The following is a 14482-nucleotide window of genomic DNA, read 5'->3' on the forward strand; positions in this document are numbered from 1 at the left end:
GACACTGCGGTTAGTTTTTCGGGGGGCGGGGCTGGAGAGTGACACTGGGGGAAGGGCAGACTCTTAGGCTGTGGGCTGCTCCAGGGACCCCACATCCTCACGCCAGGGCTTAGGACTCCCGGGGGAGGCGGGCGTTTTTAACAACGCTGGATCTGCCAGCTGGTATGAGGCTGTCTCTCCCCACCCCACGCATCTTCCTGGAATTCCAGCGAGCCCACCACCCCCCCCCCCCCCGATACAGACGCTGGGTCGCCGTCTGGAGGAGCGCTGGGCATGCCGTGGGTGGCCCAGTTTACAGCACTCAGTAGGTGGGCCCTTCGCTTTCTCTTTGCCAGATCACCGTCATCTCAGGCAGTGACGGTTCAGCCCCGAGGTGTCGCGGAGGTGAGCGGTGAGACGCCCGCCCCGGCACGCTCCGTGCCCAGGGAGACGTGGGGGCACTGGTGAGTGTCAGGACGAATTCAGAGCCTGTCTTCCCAAGTGTGCTGTGAGAGCTGCCGAGCCCGTGAAGGGAGGTGCCTCACCCCCCAGATCCCTCCTCACGGGCCCCTGGGGAGGACTGGGGACCAAGGCTCTGTGGCCCCCCAGGTGCCCATGTTTCCTGGTGGATCTTGAAGACCAGGGACTGAACCTCCCACCGCATGGCCCACCTCCAGCAGGGTGTACACGTGGTGCACACTAATTGCTGGGTATCGTCGGGGGAGAACGCCCTCCTTGTGGTTGGGAGACTCATAGCCTGGGTCCCTGGCGCCAACAGACAAGGAAGGCTCAGTTCAGTTCAGTTCAGTCGCTCAGTCGTGTCCAACTCTTTGCGACCCTGTGGACTGCAGCACGCCAGGCCTCCCTGTCCATCACCAACTCCTGAAGCTTACTCAAACTCATGTCCATCAAGTCGGTGATGCCATCCAACCACCTCATCCTCTTTTGTCCCCTTCTCCTCCCACCTTCAGTCTTTCCCAGCATCAGGGGCTTTTCAAATGAGTCACTTCACATCAGGTGGCCAAAGTATTGGAGTTTCAGCTTCAGCATCAGTCCTTCCACTGAATATTCAGGACTGATTTCCTTCAGGATGGACTGGTTGGACCTCCTTGCAGTCCAAGGGACTCTCAAGGGTCTTCTCCACCTTGATAATAAAACTTACACCAGGCCTGCTGCCGGCTCTGAGCTGGAGCCGGGCGTGGGCAGGGTGCAGAGGGCCCGGCTCTCCCGGCTGAGACTGGATGGAATGTGGACCCCGGCCACAGCCTCGGCGTCCGCCCTGGAGGAGCCCGCCACTCCTGCGAGCCTCGGCACCCTCTTCCGTCCCTGGTTCAGGGCGTGCGTCCTGCCCGCTGCGCATGCTCACTGCGTGTCTCCACCCCATCCTCCACATCCTCCACGGAAGCTTGGGCTTCCGCTGCTGCCTCCCTTCTGTCTCATCTGGCCTGCCTGTAAAATGAGCGCCGGCCTTCTCTGCTTTCTGAATAACTGCTCCCCTTGGGTTTCCTTCCAGAGGCTTGGTTGGGCTCTTTTCCTCTCTCCTTCCAGTCTTATAAGCTATACTTTACGTCCACACGGGTGAGTAGGGCATGCACTGAAGGACCGCACACACACAGCATGAAACGGTGACGACCATAATCACGGTAACACCCATCATTTCAAACAGACACAAAATTAGAGGAATGGAGTTTTTTCCTTGTGATGAGAACTCTTAGGATTTACTCTAAGAACTTCCCCATATAACACAGTGTTAATTATATCTATCACGTTGTAAATCACATCGCTGGTACTTATAACTGGAAGCTTGTACCTTTGACAGCCTTCATCCAATTCTGCTTCCTCCCACCTCCCGCCTCTGGTAACCACAAGTCTCGTCTATTTTTCCCACAAGTTTGTTGGTTTTTGAAATAATGTTTACCTTCAACGCTATGTAAGTTCTTGTTACACAACACGGTTGTTCAATATTTCTGTGCAGTTCAGAACCATGGCCGGGATGTCTGGCTACCGCGCGTCACCGTGCGAAGCCGGTACGTAGCTCCTGACTTCATCTCAGCCCGAGACCCTTCCTTCGTGCCTGGCAGCTGGTCCCCCTGGGCTCCTGCGCCCATCTCGCTCTCCCCCTCTGGCAGCCTGGCCTCTGTCTCTAGGGCGCTGCTCCTGCCTTGTTGTTCGCTGGTTCTTTTTCAGAGCCCCTTGCTCTTGTTTCGTTCTGTTCTTCCTCACTGGCATTTGCAGTGTTTAAATCTACGTCACCACGCGTCATCACAGCGGTGACCTTGGCCTCCTGGGCTCGGTGATGGTTCATCCGGAGCTGAGCACCACCGGGACGTCTCCTCTGGGATTTGCATGTGGTCCATCTGAGTCGTTTGGCCTCCATGAGGTGGAGACCTCAGGGCTTCATCCGCGTCTCATCAGATTTTCATCCTGTTCACATTGAGGACTCCCTGTGTTCTGTGGGCGTGGGGAACAAGCCCCAGCCTCTCAGACTGGGCGCCCACCTTCTTCCGGCTGGATGGCGGGGCCAGCCTTTCTCCAGACTTCTCCATGGTCTCGAGGCAGAGGCGTACCACAGCTGGCTCCTGTGGACTTGCAGGAGCAGACTTAAATTTTTGGGAGTGTTACAATCTGGTTGTTAAATATAGCCACGATTAAAATCAAATTATGTTAACCGACACATTAGATGAAGACATAGGTGATAAACACTCAAAACGTGTCCCTTCCTGTTTGGACGGCACGTCCCTCTCATGACTCGAGCGGCTGTCTCCGCAGCTCACCGGGTGAGCCAGCATTAACACCATTCCTGGCGGGTGTGTTTGTGGCCCAGAAATCAGCAAGTCTGGCCAATCAAGGCTTTACTGTTGTCTGGGGGATTGCCTAGACCTTAAGCACGGGCTGGGGAAGACACTGCGAACGCGGATCAAACTTAAATGCGTGTGGCGTCTGCAAGTGAGAATCTGAAGAGCACGCGGACACGTGGACACAGTCCTCCAGGCCCCGAGACCACAACCCAGCTCCACAGAGGAGTCGCTGGCCCCCGGATGAGCACGTCCCCGCCACCTCGCTGGGCCAGGTGACAGCGGCCGCCAGTGTGCACGGGGAAGCTGCCGACGCGGAACTCCCAGGGCACTGAAGCCGGCTCCTGCGGGCCCGTCAGCTGGGGGTGCCGATGGCAGGGCGGCTGGCTGTGTGCAGCTCCAGGTCCCCCGCGCTGGCCCCGCGTGGACACGTGGATGTGGTCCCCCAGCCCGAGGGCACGCCCTCTGTCCACATCTCGTCTGTTCAGGGCTGGCTCTGCACGACATTTTCAAAGTCCATTCTGCTCAGCATCCCTGGGTACCCTGGATGGAGGGGCCTCTTTAGGTCCCACACAGACTCACATGAGCGTGTCTCGAGACGTGTCACCTGTTCTCCAGTGTGTGTGTATGAATGACAGCGACTCCCACCACACGGACAGCAGAAGCGTGCTGGACCCGGGGCAGGACCCTGATGAGAGGCAGGCTCAGGGAAGGAGGGGCCCGCAGGGGTGGAGCCAGCGGAGCGGAGTTGGATGCCTGCAGCTGAGATGGGGGCTGATTTCCTGAGAAACGAACACCCGCATCTGCTCTGGCAGCACAGACCCCCGTGTCTCACCACCACCTGCGGAGACTGCACAGGCGAGAGCGGGGCGGTGGGTCACGGCGGCAGGGCCGTCCCGGCCGGGTCTCAGTGCTCCCAGCGGGTCCCCGGGCTGCGAGTCTCCCGGGGCAGCTCGTGTCTCTGTGAGATGGGGAGCCCCCCTCCCCTGTGGGCAGCAAGGACGGGCCACCGCTCCCGGACGCTCCCTGGGCAGACACATGCAGCGAAGAGGTGGCAGGGACACCAGAGGCAGAGCATGCCCCAACGTTCGCCTGAGACTGCGTCATCGCTTTTTAATGAATAGACTCGCAGCCACACGCGACACTCTGGCCCCCTGTACACACCCAGCTCTGCAAATAAAACTCGAACTCAGTATGGAGCTCCTTGGATGTACATAGTTTGTTCTGGCGTCTATGGATGGGACAAAAAAAAACAAAAACAAACCCAAAAAACTGCCCTCTCATCCAAATAAAGACCATTCAAATGTGAAATCAGGAGTTTAATCAGACACAATTAAATATATTTGTATGTCTCACACTGAAGAAACATAAAATGTTAGAAATTACAAGTAGGTATATGCTTCCTATGTTTAGATAAACTAGTTTCCATTAATTGTTTAGATTCCAAGTAGAGAAACAGCTTTGGGAAGGAAATGATCGATATATTAAAGCAGATACACACGACAACATCATTTAGAGACACGAACAGTATTTTGGCATCTTTCTCCCCATTCGGTCGGCCACCTTCCCTGTCCTGCTTTTTGAGACGCGGCGTCTGTTTAAGATGAGAGGACGGTGTGCCGCACGGGAAGCAGAGGGCCCAGGGCCACAGGAGCGTCTCACTCCCTGAAGCGAGGCCAGCGGCACACAGAGCGGCCCGCACGGCCCCCTCGGCCTCGAACTGTCCTCAGTCCAGTGAAGCGCATTCCTCTGTTTTGGGGTGGGGGCGCCCAAGTGCTATTTTGGCAAATCTGAAGGATCGCTAGACGTGTGTCTGTGTGACATCAGATGGGGATCTGCCTGAGAGGCCAGGAGCCTGAGCCCCGGGAGGGGCCCGGCCGCCACTGCGTCCCAGATGCCTGGATTCCATGCAGGCAAGAAGCGAAAAACAGCGGGCCTCCCTGCACTCCCCCCATGGTGAGGGCATTCCCGGTCCTCTCCGGATGCCAGCAGGGCCCGAGCCTTCCTGGGGAGGGGACCACACAGGCCTGGCCCCATTTTCATTACCCCTCAGGGAAGCGTTGAGCTGCATCCGGGTGAAATCTAGTATTCTCGCCTGGGCAAGCCCATGGACAGAGGAGCCTGGCGGGCTGCAGTCCACGGGGTCGCAAAGAGTCAGACACAGCTGAAGTGAGAGCACACGCGTGTAAACCCCTATTTGCAGCTAAAAGCCGTGTCTGGAGGTTGGGGCTCCGCCAGGGCCTTGCCAAGTGTCCCTGTCTACTGGCCTGGAAGGAGGCACTCTGGGTGGGAAAGCGTTTGCCCCCGGGGCCCCTGGCTGTCCTGGGGGAGTGGAAGTGTGGGAGGGGCTGTCACTGTCCCCCAACAGTGCTTGGGGGAGGGTGTGCAGCAGCCCAGATCGGATGAGGAGCTGGCACGATTGTGTTTTATGATCTACCCCAAAGCTGCAGAATGTCCCCGTCACGTCCACCTAACTCCTGAAGAAGCCTGTGGTTTCTCCCAGTGGTACACAGTCGTAAGGACAAACACCGAGTGTGTCTTCTGGGGTGGCCCGGTGGCCCCTCTGGGCCCCGCCCTGCATGGCCGACCCTCCGGAGAGTGACGAGTCACAGACCAGCCCTCTTCTGGGGACCACACCGATGGTGCCATCCGTACGGCATGATTGGCAATTAAGAACATGGATGTGTGTTTTAAGGAAAAATAAAGTTTTTTCAAGAAATCGAAAATAGAAGAACTGATTGCCCCCCATCATTGCATCTGCCCATAGATCTCCCTTTATCATTATTTGGCTGAACAAACACACATTTAACTGCTAAGCTGCACTGACTGTCGAGTCCTGAGGACCAGAGCTCTAGGCGGTTGCAGCAGAGACGCGGTCACGACGTCCATGGTCGCTGACGGGGCCCCCGGTCGTGGACGCCTCCGGCCTCACTGGGGAAAGGCCTTGAGGATGGCGTTCACCTCCTCGGCCACAGCCGTCAGGGCAAACTCGAACTGCTCCTGGAGGGACAGAGGAGGGAGACATGAGCAGGGCCCCTTCTGCTCCAGCCGTGGGCTCCCACGTGCCATCCTGCAGGGAGAAGCTGTTTAGGAAGGACAGGGGAGAGCTGCAGACTTCCGTGGGAGGCAGGCAGGGCGCGGGTTTGCAGGAGGAGACCCGGAGCAGATGGGCTGCACGTCTCGTGTTCATCTCCGCTTCTGTCGCTGGAGAAGCTGGGGTGGACGTGTGAGTGGGACAGCGGCTGCCGCAGGCTCTGTGCGCCCCCTCCCCCAGCTCCTTCTGACCCCAGCCCCAGCATGGCCCCCGAGGGGCAGGGCTGGACGCAGCCTCCCATCCTTCTGAGACTCACCGGAAACGGTCACAGTCATGACACCTCAGGGTTCCCTGGCCTCAGAATGGAAAGGGTCGTACTCGCGCTCTTTGAAAATCCACCCACCGCCCGGCTCAATCCGACTCACTTCCGTTTGCCAAGAAACCTCGTCTCACCCTCAACCGTGCCATCTTAGGCATACGTGTGCCCACGGACACCAGTGCACCCAGGACGGGGCACGCTTCTCGTGCCAGCGGAACCCGCAGGGCTGCTGACTACAAACCAGGGGCGAGTCCCGGGCGTCGGGACCGTCTGCTCCTCCAGAAACAGGGGCTCGGCAGACAGAGGACAAGCCCGCCTGTCCGGGGCGAGTCCTGGGTGTCGGGACCATCTGCTCCTCCAGAAACGGGGGCTCGGCAGACAGAGGACAAGCCCGCCTGTCCGGGGCGAGTCCCGGGCGTCGGGACCGTCTGCTCCTCCAGAAACGGGGGCTCGGCAGACAGAGGACAAGCCCGCCTGTCCGGCAGGTTTCCCGGGTCCACAACCTGCTCCCAGCTCGGCATGAAACACTCGGATCAGTGTACCCAGTACTTCCCCATCACACCAAAGAAATCACAAAAGAATAAACTATGCAAACACTCCCTTAACAGCAGTTAAGGATTTTTGATGGAGGAGAGCCCTATCAATGGCTTAGATACTTGATAACTCCCGTCATCGATAGACTTGAGTCCAGTGCCAAAAAGAATGATAAATTTCCACTCTGAGTGACTGGCACATAACAGAAACGTATGTGCTGTTCTGTGCTCAGTCGCTCAGTCGTGTCTTTGTGATTTCAGGGATGGGAGCCCGCCAGGCTCCTCTGTCCATGGGATTCTCCAGGCAAGGATACTGGAGTGGGTAAACATTCCCTTCTCCAGGGGATCTTCCTGATCCAGGAATCAAACCCGGGTCTCCTGCACTGCAGGCAGATTCTTTACCATCGGAGCCACCAGGGATGACCTGCCAGGTTCTAGCTCAGAGCCTCTGCTGGCGACCACGAGCCTCCCGAAGCACAGTGGGCTCTCCCGGGGAACGAGCCTCCAGGCCCACGTGCAGGGTCAGCAGGAGGCCCGTCCACCTGCAGCTCCCCACCCCGTGTGCCCACCTGGACGGACCTCTCCTCCCCTCGAGGCCTGGGCTCAGGCCCGCTGTCACCCAGACCGCCAGGCCCCAGGGAAGTCACCTCCCGCCACCGTCTCTCAAGCCAGCGGTCAGCCAGTGGGCATGGTGTGTGCAGGACACCGCCCCAGACACGGGCACAGCCTCCCTGGATGCCTCCTCCGGAACGGCAGCCTGCTGACGGCAGACTGTGGTCTCGCAATGACGCAGAAATGGGACAGGACGCAGGGCGGCTCTGGGAGTCCCGCTGCTTTGTGAGGCGACAAAGGGGGGGGGCAGACCTGCCCTGCACCCCGACTGCTCACCGACCCACATGGTGCGCGGGGCCTGGGGACACAGCGCTGCCGAGGTGCCGGCTGGCCGGGAGGGCGGGTAGCGGGCCCCACAGCCCGGGGCTCACGGGACCGGGAGGCGGTGCCATGAGGCAGCGGGTCGGCCAGAGACAGGACCTGACTTCTCCTTCCTGGGCAAGAGCCACCTCTGCCCTCAACTCTGGTTCTGGGCTGCGTGAGGCTGCTGGTGGACAGGGGGCCAGACCCTCCTGGATGGTGAGCCGACCCTGGATTTCTGGCAGGATGGCCCCGCCAGGGCCACTGGACCCTTGGGCTGCCTATCACCAGGATGGCAGGCAGGCGTGGGCAGGGTCCAGCTCTCCCAGGGTCCCATCAATTGCCAGTGGAGGAAGAGCGAGCACCAGGGAATGGCGGTCGCCGCCGAGACCCGGCCACTAGGCACGTCCTTGGGCTCCACCCGGAACAGTTTCCTGGCTCTACACGAAGGAGCTGAGTTGGTTTTGCCTCCGTGCTAGGGGCTGACTTTGACCACGTGGAACCAGCCATAGGGGCCCATGAAGCTGTTCTGAGAAACGACCTTCAGGGTCAAAGTGTGCTCTCCATGCTTACTAGATGCTGGGCTCCTTCCCGCCCAACAGAGCACGCGGAGTGAAGCCTGTGCTCCCTCCCTCGAGGCTCAGACGCTGCCCTGTCCCGTCTGTGGCACGGAGCTGGGCCCAGGAGCTGCTGACACCCTGAGGGGACAGTAAGAGCCCGAGCTGGGACGACGAGGGTCCCAGACCCTCACCACTCGGCACCGGAGCACAGCGCGCCTGGTCTCCCGGGAGGGCTTTTACGCTTTTATAACTGAAGTCCTCTGCAAGGGTGGCTTTAGCGGAGGCGCTGATGGCGCCCGGAGAGTCCGGGCCACACCAGGAAGGAGAGGATCCTGTGCTTACGACCGCAGGACGTGCATGTGGGGTGTCTGTGGCTGGACATGGACACTCCTGCAACGCTAAGGGAATAGGCCATCACGTGGACATTGGTTCCGGCTTCAGTGAACCCAAGGCTGTCCAGGGATCTTTAGGCTCTGCTCCTTTTGCTGCAAACTTAGCCTTTTCAGTAAGCTACTCAGGGTGCTCCGGGGCCCAGCATGGCCCAGGGACATTCTGGTGACCGCTGTCCTGATAACCTTGCAGTGGGGCTGTGGCTGTGGGCTTCGGCGGAACACACCACACACATCGCTGGCCTCTGACGGGGAGATCTCACTGTTCCCCTGCTCCCCCCATCTGGCACACGGAGGGTCCCGGGCCCTGAGGTCCGACCGCATCTACTCAGGCTGGAACGTTGGGGCTGCAGCCGGAGCTGCCCCGACCTCCTGAGTGGAGCGGGTGTGGGAGGCAGCCGGCCGGCCTGCCCCTCACTCCTTTTGAGAAAACCGCCCTCATGAGCCCCGAGCCCAAGCCCCAGGCCCGGCCGCCTTACCTTGGTCTGGACCATGCCCGGTCGCTGGTCCCGCAGATGCTCCAGGGTGGCGGCGATGTCGATCTCCTTGGCGCCTGCAACAGACACACGCCGGGCTCAGACGGGAGCAGTGCACATAGGGCCGACAGACACATGCAGAGCACACGGGGCCGACAGACACACGCCGGGCTCAGACGGGCCCTACAGACACACGCCGGGCTCAGACGGGCACAGCGCACAGTGGTGCCCCTCACCCGCTGCTGGGGCCTTCGGGCTCAGCAGCCAATTGATGGTGACCGTCATCCTTCAGCTGCCTGGCCGGGAGGGGCATTTCGGGGTTCTTACAGGAACACAGGGCAAGGCGGCTTTCGTTCATGTTGGCTCAAGAAAGCTGGGCAGAAGCTTGTTATCAGAGGCAGATACACACACCACGGCAAGCTGCGGCCAGGACAGACTAGGCCTTTACTCGGCTTTATTTGGTGGCGTTTCAAGATTTTTATTTTTTTGGCTGTGAGACTTGGAAGATCTCTGTTCCCCGATCAGGGACTGAACCCCGGCCAGGGCAGTGAAGGCGCTGTGCCAACCACGAGGCCCCCAGGAAGTCCCCAGGAAGTTTTCAGAGAACGGAGCAGGTAAGCTCTAGCTTCTCCTGTGTAGGGTTTTCACTTAGAGAAACGAAAAGGCAGACTAACCTTGTCCACCTTAGACCCCTAACGCCGGCTGCTAAGAGCTGCCTCCTGTTAGAAGCGAGTGTTCCCAACGCTAAGGAAGGCTGGGGCGCCCCAGGTGCTCACGGGCGGGTCGGTGCTGTGGCCCAGCGCCCCTCAGATGCGCCCCAGACGTGCCCTCCGGGCTCCAGGGGCCTCAGGGGCCGCAGAAAAAATACTATTTGAGCTAAAAATGCAATCTCATGAATTATGAATTCCACATATACTCCCGTTTTCCTGTCTTGCCAGGAGCTCTGGTAGGTGAACAGTGAACAGGACTGGGTCCCCAGCGCCCGAGCCTCTTACAGGTCAGAGGTGAACGTCCGCAGTGTGTCTTGGCAGACGCGGGGCTGGGCGGGTGGCACAGTGGGGCTGGCCGGGACCCGCCCCCAGCCCCCCAGGGGTAGGTGTTCTGCCAACACTTCCTCTCATGCATCAGGCCGTCACCTAACCCCTTCAGAGGAAATCAAGGCTTGTCTGGGTCTCAGAGCCGTGATCATCGGACCCAGACGTGGAAGAGACCCCGGGCCGGCTGCCGCCAGGGGCAGCTCCGGCCCCCACCTCCGGCACACCTGCGTGTGTGTGGAGCGGATTCGTCAGACGGAGACGAGCCTAGTCCTTTACAATGAAAGCCTCAGAGGTCCGGGGGCCCCTGGACCTAACCCCTCTCTTAGGTTTGCTCAGGTGCATCTTTGTGCCTTGAAACTGGTTTGAAAGACTCTTCCAACAGCCATTTGTCCCCGGAAGGCTAGTCTGAGCAGGAGAGCCGGCATGCGGTCTTGGACGCCCGTTACTTGGTCACCCTGAGGCGACTCCCTGCAGGGCTCCACGCGGGGCCGCGGGAGGCCCCCCCGCAGGCAGCGTCGGGGCGACCGTCCAGTCAGCTGCCGCCATTACTGCAGCGATGCCGGGCGAGGAAGCGACAAAGAGGACAGAGAAGGTGTCACTAGGCTTTCCCTGGACGGCGTCTTTAAAATATGAAATGCCAGGGCACGATGTCTCAGAATCAAGCTTAGCCCGAACCCAAAACTCTGCAGTGGAGGAAATCAAAGAAATGCTTAAAAGTGGGTAGCTGGAAACAGACAGAATGGGTTTATCAGGTGGGTCAGGCTACCGTCTCCCTGCACGTTAGGACTGGAGTAATTAGTCACCTGAGGCGTGCAGGGAGACGTTTTAAGAGCACGCCCATGCAGGACCTCTTCTGGGAGAGGGGCAGGTGTGACCCTGGACCTCGTTCAGTGACCCTGAGCATCCAGGTGACCTCGTGGTGCAGGAGTGGACAGGCCGCCTCGGGGTGGGCGGCGTGTGTCCTTCTAACAGGCTTCACCGAAGGTAAAAGGATTTACTTAAATCCCTCAAGCATGTAGGAAGCTCCCGTGAGCACATTCAGATGGAGTCCTTTCTACAAATCCCATTCTATTGACCACACATTAGAGTCCAGGCGAACAGATACACGTGGTGCGCTGCCCAGGTTGAAAGGCATGTGAATAGTGACTCTTTGCGACCTCATGGACTGCAGCAAGCCAGACTCCTCTGTCCTTCACCATCTCCTGGAGCTTCCTCAAACTCATATCCATTGATTCAGTGATGCCGTCCAACCATCCTCTGTCGTCGCCTTCTCCTCCTGCCTTCAATCTTTCCCAGCATCAGAATCTTTTCCAATGAGTCAGCTCTTCGCATCAGGTGGCCAAAGTATTGGAGCTTCAGCAAGAGTCCTTCCAATGAATATTAAGGTTGATTTCCTTTAGTATTCACTGGTTTGATCTCCTTGCAGTCCAAGGGATTCTCAAGAGTCTTTTCCAGCACCACAGTTTGAAAGCATCAATTCTTCAGTGCTCAGTCTTCACAGATGCAAATAAAACTCAGACAGAAGATGGGCTAAAAACCAATACAGGGGAGTGCACAGTGTGGTTCGGAGGACAGGCTTCCAGTATCTTCTACGGGAGAGAGTCACCACTGTTCAGACGCAAGACGAATGTATGTAAGTGGTTCCGTGGTCAGTTTAAGCTGGTGACTCCACGAATGTGCAACCGAGGTGGATGCAGCCTGTGGGTGTGGACCCAGCAACATACGAGGTGAGCGTCCAGCCTGACCCATCTCTCCCGGTGCCCATGACCCCATGGGCACGCTGCAGACTCCAGGCACACGGGCTGGCCGGCTGGGTCTTCGGCATTATAAGGCACTCAGGCGCCATCGGCTCTGGAGTTCATATATTGGTTAAATGCGTTTTTAGGACAACAGAGGTTTTTTAAGCTTTAGATAGAAGTAGCAACCATTAAACGAGAAACGTTAAAAGAGCACTAATATTAAAGATCTTAAAACTGCTTTTTTTTTTTTATGATGAGAGAATCAATGCGAAGTGGGAGAAAACCAAGCAAATAGGCCACCGGCGCCTCGTTCCCAGGCCTGCGTCGATTTCTCCCGGAGCTGGCCAGCTGGCAGAGGGAGGCGTGGGACTCGCGATCTTGGCCGCGTCACATCCTCCCATGTGACCGAGGGGCCGCGGCACGTGGTCAGGAGCCAGCCTCGTCTCTCCCTTCTGCTGCGCGTCCACGGCGTCCTCGGTGACGTCATGTCAGAAACAGAAATACCTTCTGGTCCGACTTTTACCCAGAAGGCTTTGCGAACCGCACCGCAGGGATGCAATGCATCCTTTTCTCTTCAGCATAAAAGACACCACGTGTTGAGTGCACAAGACAGAAAGGTCTGAATTTTGCGGGAGGAAACTGTCTCATCTCCACCCTCTGGGGGTACCCAGGAAATGCTAAATCCACCTGAAGGGACCAGGGCCGGGGCGGAGCTGTCCGTGTGCTGAGCTGGGCCCCAGGGTCTGTGCTCACTGGCTGAGCTCCGTTTTGGAAGGAAGGGCTGGGCAGCGATGGGCAGGGGCTGTGCGAGTCCTCACCCGGCGGTCGGTGCAGCCAGAGGGCAGCCTTCCTCCCACTCCGGGTGCCTCCAGGTGGGGGTGCCCCCTCCAGACCTCAGCCCACACTGATGCACGCACACACGCACGCATGCTCACACTGTGCACACAGGAGGCAGCTCCCACACGCCCCCCAGGGGTGAGCGCGCGCGCACACACACACACACGTGCATGCTCTGTCCTGGGTCTTCCGTGCCAAGCAGTTTCTACTTCATGTTTCTGGATGCTCTGAATCGATGGAAGAGTTGTCAAAATTACAACTAGGATGATTTTTTGCAGGCTCTCTAGATTAAGTGTAACCTCCCTTTCATGAGGTTTCGCTGGGATGAAGGAGACAAATGAGCATCTTGTTCACTGATAACTGGGGACCTCAGAACCCAAAAAGTCCAGGTACTTCTCAAGCTTTTAGAAACTAACTCGAAAACATTTTTTCAGGAGAAACTGGGATACCTCCAAATCTCGGCCACTGTAGACACAGGCCATTGGGAAGGAGTGACTGTTAAACTCGTAGAGGAAGGGTGGGCGGGAAGGCCAGGAGAAGCGGAGAGGCCCGAGTCGCCAGACGCTCGCTCCCTGTTTAAATCACCCCAACCCTGCCCCCTGGTCACCCCCCAACCCCGCCCCCTGACCACCCCAACCCCGGCCCCTGATAAGCCCTCTAACCCCAACCCCCTGATCACTCCCCAACCCCGCACCCTGATCACCCCAACCCCGCCCCTGACCACCATAACCCCGCCCCTGACCACCCCAACCCCGCCCCCTGATCACACCCAAACCCCGCCCCCTGACCACCCCCACCCCGGCCCCTGATCACCCCTAGCCCAGCCCTGCCCCCGATCACCCCCAACCCTGCCCCTGATCATCCCCTAACCCCGCCCCCTGACCGCCCCAACCCCGGCCCCTGATCACCCCCCAGCCCTGCCGCTGATCATCCCCCAACCCTGCCGCTGATCATCCCCTAACCCTGCCGCTGATCATCCCCTAACCCTGCCCCCTGATCACCCCAACCCCGCCCCCTGATCACCCCCAACCCCGGCCCCTGATCACCCTAGCCCCGCCCCCGATCACACCCCCTAACCCCGCCCCCTGATCACCCCAACCCCGGCCCCTGATCACCCCTAGCCCTGCCCTGCCCCCTGATCACCCCCAACCCTGCCCCGATCATCCCCTAACCCCATCCCCGTCCCCCACTACTCCCCCGCCCTGCAGTCACAGTTGGGCCACACAGGCAGAGACCTCCACCACGGGGACCTCACTACCTCCCAGCACCACGGCCTGAGTGACACAGGGAGCCGTGTGGGACACACAGGGCCCAGGACACACTCGGGTCCCCAGTGGACAAGTCAGAATTCCGAGGGGACAGCGAGTGGTCATCTGGGCGATGTCTGTTGCTGCAGAGAAGAGGCGGGGGACCCACTGAGTCCTCAGTGACATGGAGGCTTCAGGAGCAGGGGTCTCTGAGGGCACCTCCCCCCCACCCCCACCACCGGCCCCATCTCCCCCAGGACCCGCACGTGGGGCCCTGGACACGCTTCTGAGTCCCTGCAGGGTCAAAGCTCGAGGGCAGACGTGCTGGCAGCCAGGCCTCCTAGATCGACGGCTGCCCTGAGCGGGAGACCCTTGTTTCCCGTGGACTGCGGGACGAGTGCTCCAGGGGAGCTGGATGCCAAGTGGCCCCCCAAACCCCATCGAAGGCTCTCCTTGCCCCCCTGGCCCCCTCGGCCCCAAGTCTATTTCCGGTTTAGAAGCCGAGTGTGTGGCCAGCTCGCGGCCTGGACCATTCAGTTTCTCAGCGGACGGCAGCTCCAGACCCTGTTCTAAGGACTCCTCGCGCCTCCTCTCCTGGTGAGAGGAGACGCAGGGGCCCAGGGAG

The 14482-nt window shown here is 59.3% G+C and overlaps 1 protein-coding gene across 2 annotated transcripts in view; it reads right to left on the reverse strand.

Moving 5' to 3' along the window:
• Positions 1-5702: 5702 nt before the first annotated feature.
• PTPRN2 (protein tyrosine phosphatase receptor type N2) overlaps positions 5703-14482 on the reverse strand; it is a 611715-nt gene continuing 602935 nt past the window's right edge. For both annotated transcript variants that reach the window (XM_055591390.1, XM_055591389.1), the window contains 2 exons: positions 9001-9074; positions 5703-5774 (listed from right to left, as the gene is read on the reverse strand). In XM_055591390.1, the coding sequence (XP_055447365.1) occupies positions 5703-5774; positions 9001-9074 (146 nt within the window). The remainder of the gene's footprint in view (positions 5775-9000; positions 9075-14482) is intronic.

Source organism: Bubalus kerabau, chromosome 8 (genome assembly GCF_029407905.1).
Source record: "Bubalus kerabau isolate K-KA32 ecotype Philippines breed swamp buffalo chromosome 8, PCC_UOA_SB_1v2, whole genome shotgun sequence".
Taxonomy (NCBI): domain Eukaryota; kingdom Metazoa; phylum Chordata; class Mammalia; order Artiodactyla; family Bovidae; genus Bubalus; species Bubalus kerabau.